This window comes from Actinia tenebrosa, unplaced genomic scaffold (genome assembly GCF_029948245.1).
Source record: "Actinia tenebrosa isolate PJP-AT-01 unplaced genomic scaffold, QUT_ActTen_1.0 PGA_scaffold1__47_contigs__length_23844297, whole genome shotgun sequence".
NCBI lineage: Eukaryota > Metazoa > Cnidaria > Anthozoa > Actiniaria > Actiniidae > Actinia > Actinia tenebrosa.
Window position 1 is genome coordinate 22,592,318 of NW_028292578.1, and position 20,067 is coordinate 22,612,384.

General features: G+C 38.4%; 3 protein-coding genes across 3 annotated transcripts in view; all 3 read left to right on the forward strand.

The window, feature by feature from the left end:
* Nucleotides 1-20,067, forward strand: part of LOC116286709 (uncharacterized) — a 68,019-nt gene that overhangs the window by 34,987 nt on the left and 12,965 nt on the right. The window contains exons 7-19 of the mRNA XM_089032518.1: nt 9,460-9,849; nt 11,260-11,379; nt 12,169-12,282; nt 12,981-13,097; nt 13,889-14,002; nt 14,466-14,579; nt 15,264-15,380; nt 16,170-16,283; nt 16,418-16,531; nt 17,182-17,298; nt 18,088-18,201; nt 18,666-18,779; nt 19,433-19,549. Of these exons, the coding sequence (XP_088888644.1) occupies nt 9,460-9,849; nt 11,260-11,379; nt 12,169-12,282; nt 12,981-13,097; nt 13,889-14,002; nt 14,466-14,579; nt 15,264-15,380; nt 16,170-16,283; nt 16,418-16,531; nt 17,182-17,298; nt 18,088-18,201; nt 18,666-18,779; nt 19,433-19,549 (1,776 nt within the window). The remainder of the gene's footprint in view (nt 1-9,459; nt 9,850-11,259; nt 11,380-12,168; nt 12,283-12,980; nt 13,098-13,888; nt 14,003-14,465; nt 14,580-15,263; nt 15,381-16,169; nt 16,284-16,417; nt 16,532-17,181; nt 17,299-18,087; nt 18,202-18,665; nt 18,780-19,432; nt 19,550-20,067) is intronic.
* Nucleotides 812-6,560, forward strand: LOC148910118 (uncharacterized). The gene is made up of 7 exons (XM_089032652.1): nt 812-1,065; nt 1,959-2,227; nt 2,909-3,191; nt 4,008-4,170; nt 4,871-5,167; nt 5,668-5,742; nt 6,287-6,560. The coding sequence occupies exons 1-7, from the start codon at nt 940-942 to the stop codon at nt 6,511-6,513; spliced, it is 1,440 nt and encodes a 479-aa protein (XP_088888778.1). The 5' UTR covers nt 812-939; the 3' UTR covers nt 6,514-6,560.
* On the forward strand, nt 6,446-8,901 carry LOC148910119 (pancreatic secretory granule membrane major glycoprotein GP2-like). The gene is made up of 5 exons (XM_089032659.1): nt 6,446-6,581; nt 6,710-7,069; nt 7,517-7,633; nt 8,217-8,329; nt 8,651-8,901. The coding sequence occupies exons 1-5, from the start codon at nt 6,467-6,469 to the stop codon at nt 8,774-8,776; spliced, it is 831 nt and encodes a 276-aa protein (XP_088888785.1). The 5' UTR covers nt 6,446-6,466; the 3' UTR covers nt 8,777-8,901.

The following is a 20,067-nucleotide window of genomic DNA, read 5'->3' on the forward strand; positions in this document are numbered from 1 at the left end:
GTGATGTTAAACTAGCACTGAATACACAAAAATGAATAATTGATAACCCCTGTGACATTAGGCAGACTTCTAAGAAAAAAAGACATTTTATTCGTGTTTTGGAAGCCTTAATATAATTATTTTTCAAAAATATTTGATAAAACCATAAGCTTTTAAGTTTCTGTTTTTATCTTTCTATGATTAGTCCTGTTTCACACATGGTTTTGACAAAAAAAACTTTGGTGCTCTAGAAACTGCTTAACTTGCAAGTTCATTGTCATATCTTCTCACAAATCAACGCAAATGTCAACACAAACTTTTCTTGGAACTAAACCTGGCTTTATATTATTAGATGTTTATCAAAATCAATCAAAAAGGCGCATTTTCTTTGAATTGTCAATACATATTGACTTTATAAGATTTTTCTGTTGTCCAACATAATTTAAAAACAATGTGTTTGAACTAATATTCGTTGATTTGTCTGAGCGTGTCTTTCTGTGACGCTTTTCGTTTTTATTTCGCAAGGTTGAAAGGTAACCTTGAGAGCTTGTTAAGGGGGAGTACTTCACTTCCGTACGTTTAAGATCTGTGCAAACGTTTCCAAAATCGAAAGAAAGTTTAACAAAAATCGTCTCTTCTTATGTTGTATTGTAAATCAAGACAATTGCCGCAGTCTCCAAAGTTTTCAAATTTTGCTTCAAATTTCTGGCATCAGATGTAGTCAGACCGGCTTTGCCCTCACAGTACGACGTCATTATAAAGGGTGCTCCCCCCTGATTTCAATATCTATCAATAGAATTAGGGCGTAGCTATCTTGTAGATAAAAGTTCTCGGAATCAAATTCCTGTTCCAGAACGCTTGTCTTCGTTGTGCGGGGCAAAGCATCTTAGACTGAGTTTTTTTGAAAGTGGAATCGCGCGATCCCAAGGTTTTTAGCCTGTTTGCAGGACAAGCTAAGTCATGGAGCTGGTACAGTTTTTCGGGTTGATTATCCTATTGTTCTCCGGTGTGGTTCATTCGTGGGGTCGTAATAGTTACAGAGGAGGAACCATCTCTTACTGGCCAAGTACATACCATGCGAACTGGGTAATGTATACCTTTAGATAATATCTAATAACATTAATATATATCTTTATATCTAGTATATTATTAGGCTGGATTCCTGCGAGGTAAAATATTTTTAGAAAACTGAAATTTTTTGCAACTTTCTTTGGAAGTAAGTCATGCGATTTAGGGAACGTAGGCATAACCTTTTTAAGAAACGGTCTCGAAACGAACTGAAACAGGAGAGGCAAGTTAAGAGATTGGCAGTTTATGCCTTGCAATCCTCCGTTGGAACTTTTCTCTCGACGTCTAAAATACTATATGTTCAGTGTTTTTAATAGCAAACATACCCACTTCCCTACAATCAAATGCTATGAAATTTTAGAACTTTTTCACGGCCGCCAATTTTTTTTGTGGGCAATGGCGGGCGATGATATAGTTATTTATATTAGGTATCTTATTTATAGTTATATTCATACCGGAAAAATTATTTATTGTTATACAGCTATTAAAAAAATGCTTGTGAAGGTTTTGTCGTACGTTGCATACGAAGCCCAAAATGTATTGTGGATCATACGTAATTAGTATCAGCACAGAAACACGCGCAGATATAAGATTTGCCGGACAATTCCGAGAGTCCATATCGCAGTGACGTAATTGCATTTACATCGCCCATGTGGCGTTTCGGGCTAAAATATTTGTTTTTGTTGTGACAGCTAGTGACAATTGGTGGTGGTGGTGATGGTGGTGGTGTTATTGTTGTTATTATCGTCGTCATTATCATCATCATTATTATTATTATCCATTTTTTGACAAAGACCTTACGAGTGCTGTTGGTCGTGGAACGCGTTGCACATTTGTTCCAGCCAGCCAGACATTTTACCTTTAACAAAGCTTTCCAGTTGCAAGGTAACGCATTACTTTTTATCTTATAGGTCGAGTTCAGATACCGATTGGCGTTTGACTTGAGCTATGTTTACTGTTACGCTGGAAATATCGGACATCCTGTTACATGGACCTACTTGCACTCTTGGCCTTGGTCTGTGACAAAATTTACCTATTATGGTTCTTCTTATGATGGAAATTACGGCAATCACAGCAGAAGTTGGTTTTTATGCAGCAGTTACAACAGTGAAGAAGGCTGGAGCGAGGGAAACGGCTCGTTTGCTTATCAAACCGACGACGACATAAAGTTGATAGCTAAGTAAGTCAAATATAAAATACGCCTATTGTAAATAGCCATCGGCCACTTATGCTTATTACCATTACCATCATCCTCTCCATCATTATCATCGTCATCATCGTCGTCATCATCATACATACATATTATGTACTTATTGACTGAGTGGGAGGGCCGTACGGGAAAATATTTGGCTCGAGGTTATGTCGTACGTTATGTCAATAAGCATTTTATCATATGACCCTCACGAAAATAAAAATAATTAAGAAAAAGAAAGCGCGCGGATTCGAGCAGGGCCGGACGGGTTTTTCCGGCCCGCTTACGTCAACCCGTCCGGCCCCCATCACGTGACTTTTTCCAATGGTTTTATTAGAGCGCGCGAGCAGGGCCGTACGGGTCATATGATATATATATATATATTTTATTTCGGATTATAAAATAGCTCACATGGCCTTCATCACATCTCCATCATCGTTCTTCGAGTGTTTTCTCCCGATTCTCCGGTTTTCCTCCCTCCATAAAAATCGAATTCCATTTGGTGTGGAGTGCCTAAGCGACTGATCAATCACTACCTACAAGCGACGTAAAGTAAATTTGCATTTTCATATTTCACGTTTTAGAGCAATGAGAAATAGTGCAATGATAACCATAAAGTGGAAGATTTGATAGAGCATTTTAAAAACAAATTATTTTGTCTATCGACAGAACCTATAACTATGGATACTGGATACGTAATGTCTCTAGAGTTGATGGTTACGGAAGCATGCTACTGAGTGCGACGGTCAACGCATCTGCCATTGGTCTCTTTAACAACTCTTCGCCAGTCTCCAGTCTTCCACTAACGGTCTACGTAGATCTAGGTAGCCCATCAGTCATTAAAATACCTGTTGAAGATCCTGATGGTGACATAGTGCGTTGTCGTTATGCAAGCTACCAGGAATGTTACAGAGGAATGTGTACTTACTTTCCTTATGGAGTACTAGACGAGGTAAGCTAATAGGAATGTTACAGAGGATTGTGTACTTACTTTCCTTATGGAGTACTAGACGAGGTAAGCTAATAGGAATGTTACAGAGGAATGTGTACTTACTTTCCTCATGGAGTACTAGACGAGGTAAGCTAATAGGAATGTTACAGAGGAATGTGTACTTACTTTCCTTATGGAGTACTAGACGAGGTAAGCTAACAGGAATGTTACAGAGGAATGTGTACTTACTTTTCTTGTGGAGTACTAGACGAGGTAAGCTAATAGGAATGTTACAGAGGATTGTGTACTTACTTTCCTTATGGAGTACTAGACGAGGTAAGCTTACAGGAATGTTACAGAGGAATGTGTACTTACTTTCCTCATGGAGTACTAGACGAGGTAAGCTACCAGGAATGTTACAGAGGAACGTGTACTTACTTTCCTCATGGAGTACTAGACGAGGTAAGCTACCAGGAATGTTACAGAGGAACGTGTACTTACTTTCCTTATGGAGTACTAGACGAGGTAAGCTACCAGGAATGTTACAGAGGAATGTGTACTTACTTTCCTTATGGAGTACTAGACGAGGTAAGCTACCAGGAATGTTACAGAGGAATGTGTACTTACTTTCCTCATGGAGTACTAGACGAGGTAAGCAACCAGGAATGTTACAGAGGAATGTGTACTTACTTTCCTTATGGAGTACTAGACGAGGTAAGCAACCAGGAATGTTACAGAGGAATGTGTACTTACTTTCCTTATGGAGTACTAGACGAAGTAAGCTAACAGGAATGTTACAGAGGAATGTGTACTTACGTTCTTTGTGATCATTTTCAGGGGAATTGTACTCTCAGTTATAATGGCACTGGTTATGTAAATCAACTCCTGCCAATCATCTTGAAGCTTGAGGATTATCCTTCAGGGACGACGCAGTTTGATTCGTCTAACGTTTTGGGTTCAGTGGATCTGCAATTTGTAGTACACATCAAAAATGCTACTGGTAATTATAAAATAACTGTTATGAATGTCGCGTTCTGTTTGGCTTGGAGCGCGTAGCTTTATGAGAGCACGTTGCACGCGCGCGCACTTTGCGTCATTCCTATCCATAATAAGGGTTTATAATTGTAATTTGTATTTTATAAAAGAAAAAAAAACTTGCTGCTGTGCTGTGTTCCGCTATAAAGCACTTGGGGATTGGCAGAACACTCGAGAAGTGTCCAGAAGCACGCGTAGTGCTTCTCCTAACACTTCTCTCGTGTTCTGCCAACCCCCGCGTGCTTTATGACTGCACACAGCACGCCCGCGCGTTTTCTATTTCTTCAAAAGCGAAATGAGTATTTGAACTTAGATATTGCTATTTTTGGTCTCAATTTGAGACAGTAAATGTCTTGTTGAAAAGAATAAAAAGCAAGCAAACGATTAAACAGAATAACTGCATGTAGCAGCAACCACAACACAACCGTATCAACAACAGCAACAACGAAAGTAACAACGACAGCAGCAGCAACAACAACAGCAACAGCAGTAGCATAGTAGCAACAACGATGAAATAATAAAAGCAAAAGAGGCATTTCTGCAAGTGCACTGATTTTTTTCACTTAATAGAACGTTTTTGGTTTATAATTAGCGATTCATCAGAAAAGTATCGTTCTACCGAGCGGATTTGGCTTTATCATTTTATTTTATTTTACGTTTAACAGCAGTTCGCATTCAAGGGGGAGGGTCCTCTGGTCGATTACAAGTTCTTCATAATGGAGTATGGGGTACAGTGTGTGATGATGGCTGGTCCATGACCAACACCCACGTGGTTTGTCGTCAGCTTGGCTTTGATGGTGCCCTTTCTTATCATAACAGTGGAGGAGGAACAGGACAGATATGGCTTGATGATGTACGATGTTCTGGCAACGAGAGTGCTATTCAACAGTGTAGACATCGTGGATGGGGTTTTCACAACTGTGGTCATGGTGAAGACGTCTTTGTAACCTGCTATCGTGATGGTAATTTCATGTATTGCTAGAATATAAATAATAACCCCGTTGGGTGATATTTGCAATGATCTCAGTGGTCCACTTTAAGGTTAACGACAAAAATCTCGATATGACTGTAAAATGATGTTTTGTTTTTTTTCATTTCAAACCTTAATAATATATTCGTTGTTTGCTGCATCCAAAATCCTATACCTTTTTAATTGTAAAAAACGCAACTGAGAACTGCTAGTCAAGGAAATGATTTGTGACCAGAGATGATAAGACATTACGAGAGCAAACGGTTAACCGAAACTGCAGCAACAATAGAAAGCAGCAGTAACAGCAGAAAAAAAGAGCAACAAGGACAATAAAAACAGCAGCCACAGCATCGACAACCAGAGCAATAAAAACGCTTATTGCAAATATACGGTTTTTTTCTAATGACCTACAGCTTGTTGAAAAATATATTTGTAATGAGCGTTTTTTTTTTCGTTTTTTTCTAATCGTTTGTTATTCTATTTTTCATACAGTATCAGCAACAACAGTAGCACCAACAACAGCATCAATAGGAGTAGTAAACACAACAGTAACACCTGCATTATCAGGTTTGGTTTACGATGCTTAATTCAGAAAGATATTGTTGTACTGAACACTCTTCGATTTGTATTCATCGTGTACTGTTCTTACTGCTCGAGGGAATCAAGGGTGGTGTAGCAGAAATATACGCTCGCCTCTCACCTCTGGGATCTTGAGCTCGATTCGAAGTTAAGGTTTTGCTCCGCGAGGGTTTTCGAGTTTTGCTACCTTTGCAAAGCCTAACAAGCTAATTCATTTGATCTGTGAGTTAGCCATATCCTTTCTTTGATAAGCCCAGAGGTTGTTTCAGGGTTCCATCTGTGAGTTAGCCGTGCCCTGACATAGATCATCCCAGAGGTTGTTTCAGGGTTCAATGTGTGAGTTAGCCATGCCCTGACTTAGATCAGCCCAGAGGTTGTTTCAGAGTTCTATCTGTGGGTTATCCATACCCTGACTTTGATCATCCCAGAGGTTGTTTCAGGGTTCAATGTGTGAGTTAGCCATGCCCTGACTTAGATCAGCCCAGAGGTTGTTTCAGGGTATCTATAAACTTAGTTGTTTCCTGTTTCACAGTGCGCATTCAAGGAGGGGGGTTCTCTGGTCTATTACAAGTTCTTCATAATGGAGTATGGGGTACAGTGTGTGATGATATCTGGTCCATGACCAACACCCACGTGGTTTGCCGCCAGCTTGGCTTTGCTGGTGCAATTTCTTATCAGACCAGTGGAGGAGGAACAGGACAGATATGGCTTGATGATGTACAATTGTTCTGGCAACGAGAGTGCTATTCAACAGTGTAGACATAATGGGTGGGGAAGGCACGACTGTAGTCATAGTGAAGACGTCTTTGTAACCTGCTATCGTGATGGTAATTTCATGTATTGCTAGAATATACATAATGTTCCTGTTCGGAAGAGAGAAAAAAAAAACTTAACGCTCAAGGTAAGAGGGTTGATTCTAAGTGCATTCTAATGAATAAGATCATTTATTTTCAAGAATGCAGCAACTACGCTGTGCTCCACGCATCGGACCGTGCACAAGGATACCGGGGAATAAAGAACAAATGTGACAGGTATATCACTCCAGCATGGTACCGCTTCATGGGTGATGCAGGCACTGCCATAGCAACATCTTGTGTCCCTGTACGTCACTGTGGTACTGCTGCTCCAGGATGGATGACTGGTTCTCATCCTACCCAAGCAGACGGTGTCGTGACTCGTACGGTGTGCTTTAACTGGAATACCACCTGCTGTTCGCGTTCAAAATCTATTCGTGTTAAAAACTGTGGAGAATTCTACGTGTACTATCTTCGTGGACATAGAGATTGTAACCTGCGTTACTGTGGTAACAATACCGGTAAGAAGTCTAGCTTCTAAAACAATAACGTTAGAAATTAAAATATTTTAGATGCTTGAGGGAGAGGGAGAGGGAGAGGGAGAGGGAGAGAAAGGAGGAATAAACAATAGACAAATTACAATTACAGATCGATATTATATCAATATTTAGATTTCTACATATGATATTCTTCACTTCTTCACTTCTGGTAATATCTGTGCTTTAACGTGGATAGGGGGGGGAGGAGGGGGGAGGGGGGAGGAGGGGGAGGGGGGAGGAGGGGGGAGGGGGGGGGGAAGGAGGGGTGGGCGGGGGATTTTAGCATTTGTAAACTTGGAGGACTTTGGAGGTTACAAGGGTATCTTGATTTCTGGTTTCAGGCCGTAGAATAGTGAGATTGCATATTAATTGCCCCCCAGTCAATTCCCAAAAGTCAAGTGATTAATAGTTGGCAATTTCCTGTTTCAGAAAGCAACAATACCTGTGTCAGTAGTCCTTGTCGTAATGGAGCCACTTGTACCGATACAGATTATGGCTACAACTGTACCTGTCCTTATGGATACACTGGTAGACACTGTGAAACCGGTAGGTTTATGTTATTAATTAAGAAATATCTGACGCTGATTGGCTGGCTAACGTGCTTATATCAAGGGACAAAAACATGCTAGAGCGAAGAGCGCTCAAGATTTGGAGACAAGACGAACATCAAAATATGCGAGAAATATTTTTTTTTCCGATTTCGAATGCTGTCTGTTTCCGGTATTTTAGGTCTTTAATATTTTCAGCTTTTTTAAATTTCGAGGTAATATTCCTGCAGGCATTTGGAATAGATAACGCATACCCATGGATCAACTATAATGGCTTTCCTAAACTGAAAAATGTATATGATATCAAAATTTAATGGTGGATGACGTCATACCCAATAATAAGCTCTGGGTCATGTGACTATTTTCTTGCATCGCTTGACCTTTTTGATGCATACTTTAAGTAATGGTACTCAAGGATCCTTAATATGGTTGATGTTTGTTTGTTTTAAAATCATCTTCTTAAAATCTATTTTGCACTATAAATGTTTGATTTGTATAAAGTCATTATCTTTGGCCCATGATACTTAGCGAGGTTCAAAGTCGGGTCATATGCTTGTCTGATATGACAACGTTTTTGTTAGTTGCAGTTGCCAAGGCAACCAACTGCTGGCACACAGCTGTTAGCATTCATTACACAGTTGGACCATCTACCATCACAGTTACACAAAGCGATGCTAACAGTATCATGACCGAGGTACATTTAGTAACTCTATATTCGAGAGATTTCAATGCTTTTCTTTTTTTTCCCCTTTCAAACTACTTCTCCTCTTCTTTATTATCTTGTGCCTTTATTTAGAGAGAGTGACACGTGACAGTCAAGCACTGACAAACGTGTCCTATGTTTAACATCTCTAAATGAGATCAATTGGGCCGCCATTTTACGTTGTCATGCAAACCAGTAATTTTTGGAAATATAAAATTAGATGAATTTTGGACAAGACTTTTTCTGGAATATCAGCTTCTGCTTATAAAGTGGACATCAAATCCAAACATCTATATATGCTTTCCGTAATAGGTACTGAATCATGGTACCAGTCAACTCTTGTGCTCAGGTCTAAGACTCAAGTTACTCAAGGTTACCATAGCAATCCCCAGCCAATCGTTACGTCATTACAGGAAGCTTTGGGGTCATGTATGGTGAAATGAATTCGACTCAGAAACAGACTGCTACGTCCTGTCTTGGGAATGCTGCGATATTCATGGCTATAATCCTCAGGCCTGACTATTATACTAGTCCCTTGAAAGGAGCATATTGGGCAGATCGTGCCTCGTTAACAAATTACAAGGACAGTACTTGCTGTAGAGATGGGTTGGTCTCGTTTAACGAAACATGTGGTATGTGTATTCTATTCCAAGATGTCGAGATTTCTTCCCCTTTTCCTCTGCCTTTTACCTCCTTCTTCCAATTTTTTTATTTGTGCGATTTGTCGGCGATTTGCATTAGTCAAGCTAATTTTACATTTAAAAATCGCTTTAATGAGAGTAAAAAAAGAAGCAACATTCTGAAGATAATAAAAAGTCATATCCAACTAGCACGTAGCGCAAAGCATGATGGGAATTCTAAGAATTTTTCTAAGAATTCATCACAATTTTTCTGTTCACAATGCATGTCTAATGAAATGTATATATTTTAACAGACGAAAATAAAAGAGTTATTTTTTTCTGATATTTCCTTTGATTTCGCTGTCCCATTTTCCCAGAGTGCTTCGTGAGCTTTGGTGCACATTAAGTATTAATTATTGAGCCAATAATTGATTCGTCAAACCTGATTGGATGATTCGAGTTTCATTATCTTTTCCAATTCTTGTTTGGGTTTCTTTCTAGATACTTTTTTTGAATGCAAAAACTACACCGTGCTGAGCTCATCAGACCGAGCCGCAAACTATTATGGATCAAGCTACTATTGTGATAGGAACGACATCACCCCTGGATGGTATCGCTTCATGGGAGATGCTGGGACTACCATAGCAACATCGTGTGTTGATAGATACCACTGCGGAACTTATGGTCCAGGTTGGATGCAAGGTTCTCATCCCACCCAAGCAGAGGGTATCGTGACTCGTACGGTATGCTATCACTACCACTCCTGGGATAGTAACTGCTGTTTCCGGAACAACACTATTCGTGTCAAAAATTGTGGAGGGTTCTACGTGTACGAGCTTGTCAAACCACCAGGCTGTAGCTATCGCTACTGTGGCAACGGAAATGTAACAGGTAAGCTAATATCAATACTGCGAGGATGTCATCACACGATCCGATAAAATAATGAAAGCACGAAAGCGTAGCCCCGAACAAAGGCTTAAAGAGAGTTGGCGAATTGGAAATCCGAAGTTGGATATACTACTAGGCTTCCAAAATATTTCAGAACTTTTTAGGGGGAATATTTCACTCTAAGACTAAGTATTAAAGTATTCGCCTAGAATTGCTTATTAAGATTTAAAAAACTTTACTTTACTGTGAATTCCTTTCAGATGGACTCAGATTTTTTCTGAGATCTCTGATTAGCTAGTGACAATTCTAAACGTAACTTAGAGTTCTATGTTAATTAGCCAATTAGATCCAAATCAGTGTTGGATCAGTGTTGGCCGATCAGGTGTACCTTGTTGGTGCTTCGTTTATGAATCATTAATGATCTGAGAAAAGAAAGTTAGTCTTGTCGTTGCCATGGAAACCAAATAACAAAAATGTTCATTATATACTTACCTATATGGTATACCCGTAAGCACTTGTATGAGCACATGTAGTGACACGCACGGCGCAGGTAGTCTTTCGAAGTTGGTTAACCCCTGGGGGGTATATGATACATTCAGCCTATCTGGGCTTACATTTGTTACCAATATTATTTCATTTAGTAACTTTAATATTATATTATAATATATCAGTTTTTAGATATTATTATAAAATTGAACAGATTGAACTTTAAGTGTTGATTTTAGCTCTCTTGACGTTTCGAATTCATACTATACTGGCTCCATTATCAAGGCTAAAAAATTAATTTTTGCTTCGAGTTGCTCCCAATCTGACTCGATCCGTGCCAAAGTATTCCTTTTTTAGTATTCTTTTAACCCTTCTTTATTATGTAAATTTATACAGCTACTTGGTGAACAACTCGCAGCATAAATTTTGTTTTATACATGTTATTCAGTCTCACGACTGCCAAGTGTATAATCTTAATAAATGATTATACGAAAGACGTCATACTTTCCGCTAGCCGGTTGGCTCGTTGGTCGAGTATCGGACTTTAGTGCGGGAGGTCGTGGATCGAGCCCCGGTCGAATCAATAATCAGAGTAAGGAGAAAGTGCTGCCTCTGTAAAAACAACTACAAATGGTTAGACCTTCACGTGGCTCGGATGACTAATTTACATGACAGTCCCATCTCTACACTTCATCATCACTAAGCAATATCTGAAGGTCTTCAAAGAACCACTGAGGACATATAGAAACACTTGTGCTCCACTCATACTAACCACCTCATGTTTGTAAGCGCATATATACATATAAAAAGGGCGCTCTATAAATCATAAAGCACTATCATTTAAATTATTACACTTGAAAGCTATGTTATATTTATGGTTGGGTCGTTTGGAAAAATTTAGTAAAAATTCATATTTTTTACTTTCAGATGGCAATAATACTTGCGCAAGTAGTCCTTGTCGTAACGGAGGAACTTGTTACAATCGTTATAATGGAGGATATTCCTGTTCCTGTCCTTATGGGTACACCGGTAGTCAATGTGAAACAAGTATGTTTAGTAGTGGCCATATGGTATCTTTTATACATGCTTATCCTCATGTCTTAATTATCAAGAGTTATTTTGTGTTACGGTACAGTCACTTTGATGTCCAGGCTTGATTCCTGGTCTTAACATCATTCGCAGGTCAGATCCAATTTCTTGTTGGATTTATTCCTCGATCCAAGAGTTTTTCTATCAAGTTTTCCATCTTTTCTAGAGAGAATGGATATCGCAAAACAAAAGAAAAGAAACATAAACGTTTTAAACTTCAGGAGAAACTCAAACCAGCGGCGCACACATCTTCATTTTCAATATATTTGGACTCTTAAGCCTCTTATTTATTCGTGTACACATACACATACATACATTGGAATGGTTTCTAGAATATGTTTTTCAACTGTTTATTATACTATATGATAATATTTTACAGTTGGACCAAATGCCTCGTGGCATTTCCAACTGTAAAATATGTGGCATCGGCAACATAACAAGTAAGGTAATAGGAATACCCCCTTAATTAAATCCAAATCAGTGTTGGATCAGTGTTGGTCGATCAGGTGTAACTTGATCGGTGCCTTCCCTTATGAATTATGAATGATTTGAGGGGGAAGGATGGGGGAATTGTTGAAATGGTAAGATGGTTATTGCAAGTACATGTTGCTCATTGCATGGATAGATAGGTGGTATTGCATCAAATCGTGGCCCAAACGATTCCGTACATCTTCGAGTAAATAAACACAGGTATGACGAGATAATTTTCTTTCCTAATATGAGAAACCACATTTCTAATTCACTTAGGCATTAACTCGTGTAACAGTAACCCTTGTCGTAACAGAGGTACTTGTCAGGGTGGTGTTGGCTGGTACCGATGTTTGTGTCCTTATGCATACACTGGACAACAATGTCAGACTTGTAAGTAACAGTCATGCAATATATTACCCTTATGGTCACTATGGTAGACATAAAGATTATATTTCATCAAGCTAATGCTTCTTGGAAAAATATTCCAAGCTCCAGGTGGGGTTGAAACGTGCAAACTCATCTGTTTGCTAAGTCGGCAGACGCTTTTACCACTGAGTTAAAATCCTTGTAAAACACTGTAGTTTATATAATAAGCCCCGCTGATTTCTAATCCACGTAGGTATGTACCTGTGTAACAGTAACCCTTGTCGTAACAGAGGTACTTGTCAGGGTGGTGTTGGCTGGTACAGATGTTCCTGTCCAAGTGGATACACTGGACAACAATGTTAGACTAATAAGTAACAGTCCAACAACAGAATATTCTGTTTTAAGCCACATTTGATCGCTGAAAATCATTACACCAATTTAACGGGAATGCTGCGGCAATTCTAATATTAAAAATATATATATTCATTTTGAATCTACACATAGCATGTAACAGTAACCCTTGTCGTAACAGAAACACCTGTCACAATAGTAATCCTTATGGAAGATATTACACCTGTACCAGTCCTTATGGTTACACTGGGCAGTCAAGCAATAGACCATTGTATTCGACGCTACAGCTGATCCCCAACTGAAATAATTATACCAGTTTAACAGGAATGCTGCTATTCTAATATGAGAAAATCTATTCATTTTGAATCTAGACATGTACCCGTGTAACAGTGGCCCTTGTCGTAATAATGGCACTTGTTACAATCGTTATAATGGAAGATATTCCTGTTCCTGTCCTAATGGGTACACCGGTAGTCAATGTGAAACAGGTATGTTTAGTAGTGGCCATATGGTATCTTTTATACATGCTTATCCTCATGTCTTAATTATCAAGAGTTATTTTGTGTTACGGTAATCTCACTTTGATGTCCAGGCTTGATTCCTGGTCATAACATTATTCCCAGGTCATATCCAATTTCGACTTGTTGGATTTATTCCTCGATCCAAGAGTTTTTCTATCAAGTTTTCCATTTTTTCTAGAGTGAAAAGATATCGTAAAACAAAAGAAAATAAAAATAAACGTTTTAAACTTCAGGAGAAACTCAAACCAGCCGCGCACACATCTTCATTTTCAATATATTTGGACTCTTAAGCCTCTTATTTATTTGGTTACACATACACATACATACATTGTTATGGTTTCTAGAATATGTTTATCAACTGTTTATTATACTATATGATAATATTTTACAGTTGGACCAAATGCCTCGTGGCATTTCCAACTGTAAAATATGTGGCATTGGCAACATAATAGGTAAGCTGATAGGAATACCCCCTTAATTAAATCCAAATCAGTGTTGGATCAGTGTTGGTCGATCAGGTGTACCTTGATGGTGCCTTCCCTTATGAATTATGAATGATTTGAGGGGGAAGGATGAGGGAATTGTTGAAATGGTAAGATGGTTATTGCAAGTACATGTTGCTCATTGCATGGATAGATAGGTGGTATTGCATCAAATCGTGGCCCAAACGATTCCGTACATCTTTGAGTAAATAAACACAGGTATGACGAGATAATTTTCTTTCCTAATATGAGAAACCACATTTCTAATTCACTTAGGCATTAACTCGTGTAACAGTAACCCTTGTCGTAACAGAGGTACTTGTCAGGGTGGTGTTGGCTGGTACCGATGTTTGTGTCCTTATGCATACACTGGACAACAATGTCAGACTTGTAAGTAACAGTCATGCAATATATAGACCAATGTTGTATTTGACGCTACAATTGATCCCCAAAATCATCAGACCAGTTTAACGGGAATGCTGTTATTCTAAATGAGATATAGAGGATATTACATGGGCGCTTGGAGATACGAAATTTATCTTCGAGTGTTGAAAAGATCTCTCACGAGTGAGCGCAGCGAACGAGTGAGAGATTTTCAACACGAGAAGATAAATTTCGTATCTCCAAGCGCCCATGTAATATTCTGTTTATTATATAATTATCAATGAAGTATGTTTTGGCTTTTTCAGGCAATTCTTTCCGTGTATTTTTGAATAGCCATCGCAATGGTGTTATTTTCACACGTGAAAATAGCATGTTATTTTCACTTGTGAAGATATCAATTTTTCAAAATAGAGAAAAATAGATATTTCATTGGTAATTATATAATAAAACCTATTTATTTTGGATCTAGACATGGCGTGTATTAGTGACCCTTGTCGTAACGGAGGAACTTGTCACAATCGTTATTATGGAGGATATTCCTGTTCCTGTCCCAATGGCTACACTGGTAGACAATGCCAAACAGGTATATTACCCTTATGGTCACTATGGTAGACATAAAGATTATATTTCATCAAGCTAATTCTTCTTGGAAAAATATTCCGAGCTCCAGTTGGGGTTGAAACGTGCAAACTCATCTGTTTGCTAAGTCGGCAGACGCTTTTACCACTGAGCTAAAATCCTTGTAAAACACTGTAGTTTATGTAATAAGCCCCACTGATTTCTAATCCACGTAGGCATGTACCTGTGTAACAGTAACCCTTGTCGTAACAGAGGTACTTGTCAGGGTGGTGTTGGGTGGTACAGATGTTCCTGTCCAAGTGGATACACTGGACAACAATGTTAGACTAATAAGTAACAGTCCAACAACAGAATATTCTGTTTTAAGCCACATTTGATCCCTGAAAATCATTACACCAATTTAACGGGAATGCAGCGGCAATTCTAACATTAAAAATATATATATTTATTTTGAATCTACACATAGCATGTAACAGTACTAACCCTTGTCGTAACAGAAACGCCTGTCATAATAGTAATCCTTATGGAAGATATTACACCTGTACCAGTCCTTATTTTTACACTGGGCAGTCAAGCAATAAGACCATTGTATTCGACGCTACAGCTGATCCCCAACTGAAATAATTATACCAGTTTAACAGGAATGCTGCTATTCTAATATGAGAAAATCTATCCATTTTGAATCTAGATATGTACCCGTGTAACAGTGGCCCTTGTCGTAATAATGGCACTTGTTACAATCGTTATAATGGAGGATATTCCTGTTCCTGTCCTAATGGGTACACCGGTAGTCAATGTGAAACAGGTATGTTTAGTAGTGGCCATATGGTATCTTTTATACATGCTTATCCTCATGTCTTAATTATCAAGAGTTATTTTGTGTTATGGTGCAGTCACTTTGATGTCCAGGCTTGATTGCTGGTCTTAACATCATTCGCAGGTCAGATGCAATTTCTTGTTGGATTTATTCCTCGATCCAAGAGTTTTTCTATCAAGTTTTCCATCTTTTCTAGAGAGAATGGATATCGCAAAACAAAAGAAATTAAAAATAAACGTTTTAAACTTCAGGAGAAACTCAAACCAGCCGCGCACACATCTTCATTTTCAATATATTTGGACTCTTAAGCCTCTTATTTATTCGGGTACACATACACATACATAGATTGGAATGGTTTCTAGAATATGTTTATCAACTGTTTATTATACTATATGATAATATTTTACAGTTGGACCAAATGCCTCGTGGCATTTCCAACTGTAAAATATGTGGCATTGGCAACATAACAGGTAAGGTAATAGGAATACCCCCTTAAGTAAATCCAGATCAGTGTTGGGTCAGTGTTGGTCGACCAGGTGTAACTTGATCGGTGCCTTCCCTTATGAATTATGAATGATTTGAGGGGGAAGGATGGGGGAATTGTTGAAATGGTAAGATGGTTATTGCAAGTACACGTTGCTCATTGCATGGATAGATAGGTGGTATTGCATCAAATCGTAGCCCAAACGATTCCGTACATCTTCGAGTAAATAAACACAGGTATGACGAGATAATTTTCTTTCCTAATACGAGAAACTACATTTCTAATTCGCTTAGGCATAAACTCGTGTAGCAGTAACCCTTGTCGTAACAGAGGTACTTGTCAGGGTGGTGTTGGCTGGTACCGATGTTCGTGTCCTTCTGGATACACCGGACAACAATGTCAGACTTGTAAGTAACAGTCATGCAATATATAGACCAATGTTGTATTTGACGCTACAATTGATCCCCAAAATCATCAGACCATGCAGTTTAACGGGAATGCTGCTATTCTAACTGAGATAACCTATTTATTTTGGATCTAGACATGGCGTGTAGTAGTGGTCCTTGTCGTAACGGAGGTACTTGTAACGATCGTTATAATGGAGGATATTCCTGTTCCTGTCCCAATGGCTACACTGGTAGACAATGCCAAACAGGTATATTACCCTTATGGTCACTATGGTAGACATAAAGATTATATTTCATCAAGCTAATTGTTCTTGGAAAAATATTCCGAGCTCCAGTTGGGGTTGAAACGTGCAAACTCATCTGTTTGCTAAGTCGGCAGACGCTTTTGCCACTGAGCTAAAATCCTTGTAAAACACTGTAGTTTATGTAATAAGCCCCACTGATTTCTAATCCACGTAGGCATGTAGCTGTGTAACAGTAACCCTTGTCGTAACAGATGTACTTGTCCAAGTGGATACACTGGACAACAATGTTAGACTAATAAGTAACAGTCCAACAACAGAATATTCTGTTTTAAGCCACATTTGATCTCTGAAAATCATTACACCAATTTAACGGGAATGCTGCGGCAATTCTAATATTAAAAAATATATATATATTCATTTTGAATCTACACATAGCATGTAACAGTAACCCTTGTCGTAACAGAAACACCTGTCACAATAGTAATCCTTATGGAAGATATTACACCTGTACCAGTCCTTATGGTTACACTGGGCAGTCAAGCAATAGACCATTGTATTCGACGCTACAGCTGATCCCCAACTGAAATAATTATACCAGTTTAGCAGCAACTTTGCTATTCTAATATGAGAAAATCTATCCATTTTGAATCTAGACATGTACCCGTGTAACAGTGGCCCTTGTCGTAATAATGGCACTTGTTACAATCGTTATAATGGAGGATATTCCTGTTCCTGTCCTAATGGGTACACCGGTAGTCAATGTGAAACAGGTATGTTTAGTAGTGGCCATATGGTATCTTTTATACATGCTTATCCTCATGTCTTAATTATCAAGAGTTATTTTGTGTCACGGTACAGTCACTTTGATGTTCAGGCTTGATTGCTGGTCTTAACATCATTCGCAGGTCAGATGCAATTTCTTGTTGGATTTATTCCTCGATCCAAGAGTTTTTCTATCAAGTTTTCCATCTTTTCTAGAGAGAAAGGATATCGTAAAACAAAAGAAATTAAAAATAAACGTTTTAAACTTCAGGAGAAACTCAAACCAGCCGCGCACAAATCTTCATTTTCAACATATTTGGACTCTTAAGCCTCTTATTTATTCGGGTACACATACACATACATAGATTGGAATGGTTTCTAGAATATGTTTATCAACTGTTTATTATACTATATGATAGTATTTTACAGTTGGACCAAATGCCTCGTGGCATTTCCAACTGTAAAATATGTGGCATTGGCAACATAACAGGTAAGGTAATAGGAATACCCCATTAATTAAATCCAAATCAGTGTTGGATCAGTGTTGGTCGACCAGGTGTAACTTGATCGGTGCCTTCCCTTATGAATTATGAATGATTTGAGGGGGAAGGATGAGGGAATTGTTGAAATGGTAAGATGGTTATTGCAAGTACATGTTGCTCATTGCATGGATAGATAGGTGGTATTGCATCAAATCGTGGCCCAAACGATTCCGTACATCTTCGAGTAAATAAACACAGGTATGACGAGATAATTTTCTTTCCTAATATGAGAAACCACATTTCTAATTCACTTAGGCATTAACTCGTGTAACAGTAACCCTTGTCGTAACAGAGGTACTTGTCAGGGTGGTGTTGGCTGGTACAGATGTTCGTGTCCTTCTGGATACACCGGACAACAATGTCAGACTTGTAAGTAATAGTCATGCAATATATAGACCAATGTTGTATTTGACGCTACAATTGATCCCCAAAATCATCAGACCAGTTTAACGAGAATGCTGTTATTCTAAATGAGATATAGAGGATATTACATGGGCGCTTGGAGATACGAATTTTATCTTTGAGTGTTGAAAAGATCTCTCACGAGTGAGCGCAGCGAACGAGTGAGAGATTTTCAACACGAGAAGATAAATTGCGTATCTCCAAGCACCCATGTAATATTCAATTTATTATATAATTATCAATGAAGTATGTTTTGGCTTTTTCAGGCAATTCTTTCCGTGTTTTTTTTGAATAGCCATCGCAATGGTGTTATTTTCACACGTGAAAATAACATGTTATTTTCACGTGTGAAGATATGAATTTTTCGAAATAGAGAAAAATAGATATTTCATTGGTAACTATATAATAAAACCTATTTATTTTGGATCTAGACATGGCGTGTACTAGTGACCCTTGTCGTAACGGAGGTACTTGTCACAATCGTTATTATGGAGGATATTCCTGTTCCTGTCCCAATGGCTACACTGGTAGACAATGCCAAACAGGTATATTACCCTTATGGTCACTATGGTAGACATAAAGATTATATTTCATCAAGCTAATTGTTCTTGGAAAAATATTCCGAGCTCCAGGTGGGGTTGAAACGTGCAAACTCATCTGTTTGCTAAGTCGGCAGACGCTTTTGCCACTGAGTTAAAATCCTTGTAAAACACTGTAGTTTATATAATAAGCCCCGCTGATTTCTAATCCACGTAGACATGTAGCTGTGTAACAGTAACCCTTGTCGTAACAGAGGTACTTGTCAGCCAAGTGGATACACTGGACAACAATGTTAGACTAATAAGTAACAGTCCAACAACAGAATATTCTGTTTTAAGCCACATTTGATCGCTGAAAATCATTACACCAATTTAACGGGAATGCTGCGGCAATTCTAATATTAAAAAATATATATATATTCATTTTGAATCTACACATAGCATGTAACAGTAACCCTTGTCGTAACAGAAACACCTGTCACAATAGTAATCCTTATGGAAGATATTACACCTGTACCAGTCCTTATGGTTACACTGGGCAGTCAAGCAATAGACCATTGTATTCGACGCTACAGCTGATCCCCAACTGAAATAATTATACCAGTTTAGCAGCAACTTTGCTATTCTAATATGAGAAAATCTATCCATTTTGAATCTAGACATGTACCCGTGTAACAGTGGCCCTTGTCGTAATAATGGCACTTGTTACAATCGTTATAATGGAGGATATTCCTGTTCCTGTCCTAATGGGTACACCGGTAGTCAATGTGAAACAGGTATGTTTAGTAGTGGCCATATGGTATCTTTTATACATGCTTATCCTCATGTCTTAATTATCAAGAGTTATTTTGTGTCACGGTACAGTCACTTTGATGTTCAGGCTTGATTGCTGGTCTTAACATCATTCGCAGGTCAGATGCAATTTCTTGTTGGATTTATTCCTCGATCCAAGAGTTTTTCTATCAAGTTTTCCATCTTTTCTAGAGAGAAAGGATATCGTAAAACAAAAGAAATTAAAAATAAACGTTTTAAACTTCAGGAGAAACTCAAACCAGCCGCGCACAAATCTTCATTTTCAACATATTTGGACTCTTAAGCCTCTTATTTATTCGGGTACACATACACATACATAGATTGGAATGGTTTCTAGAATATGTTTATCAACTGTTTATTATACTATATGATAGTATTTTACAGTTGGACCAAATGCCTCGTGGCATTTCCAACTGTAAAATATGTGGCATTGGCAACATAACAGGTAAGGTAATAGGAATACCCCATTAATTAAATCCAA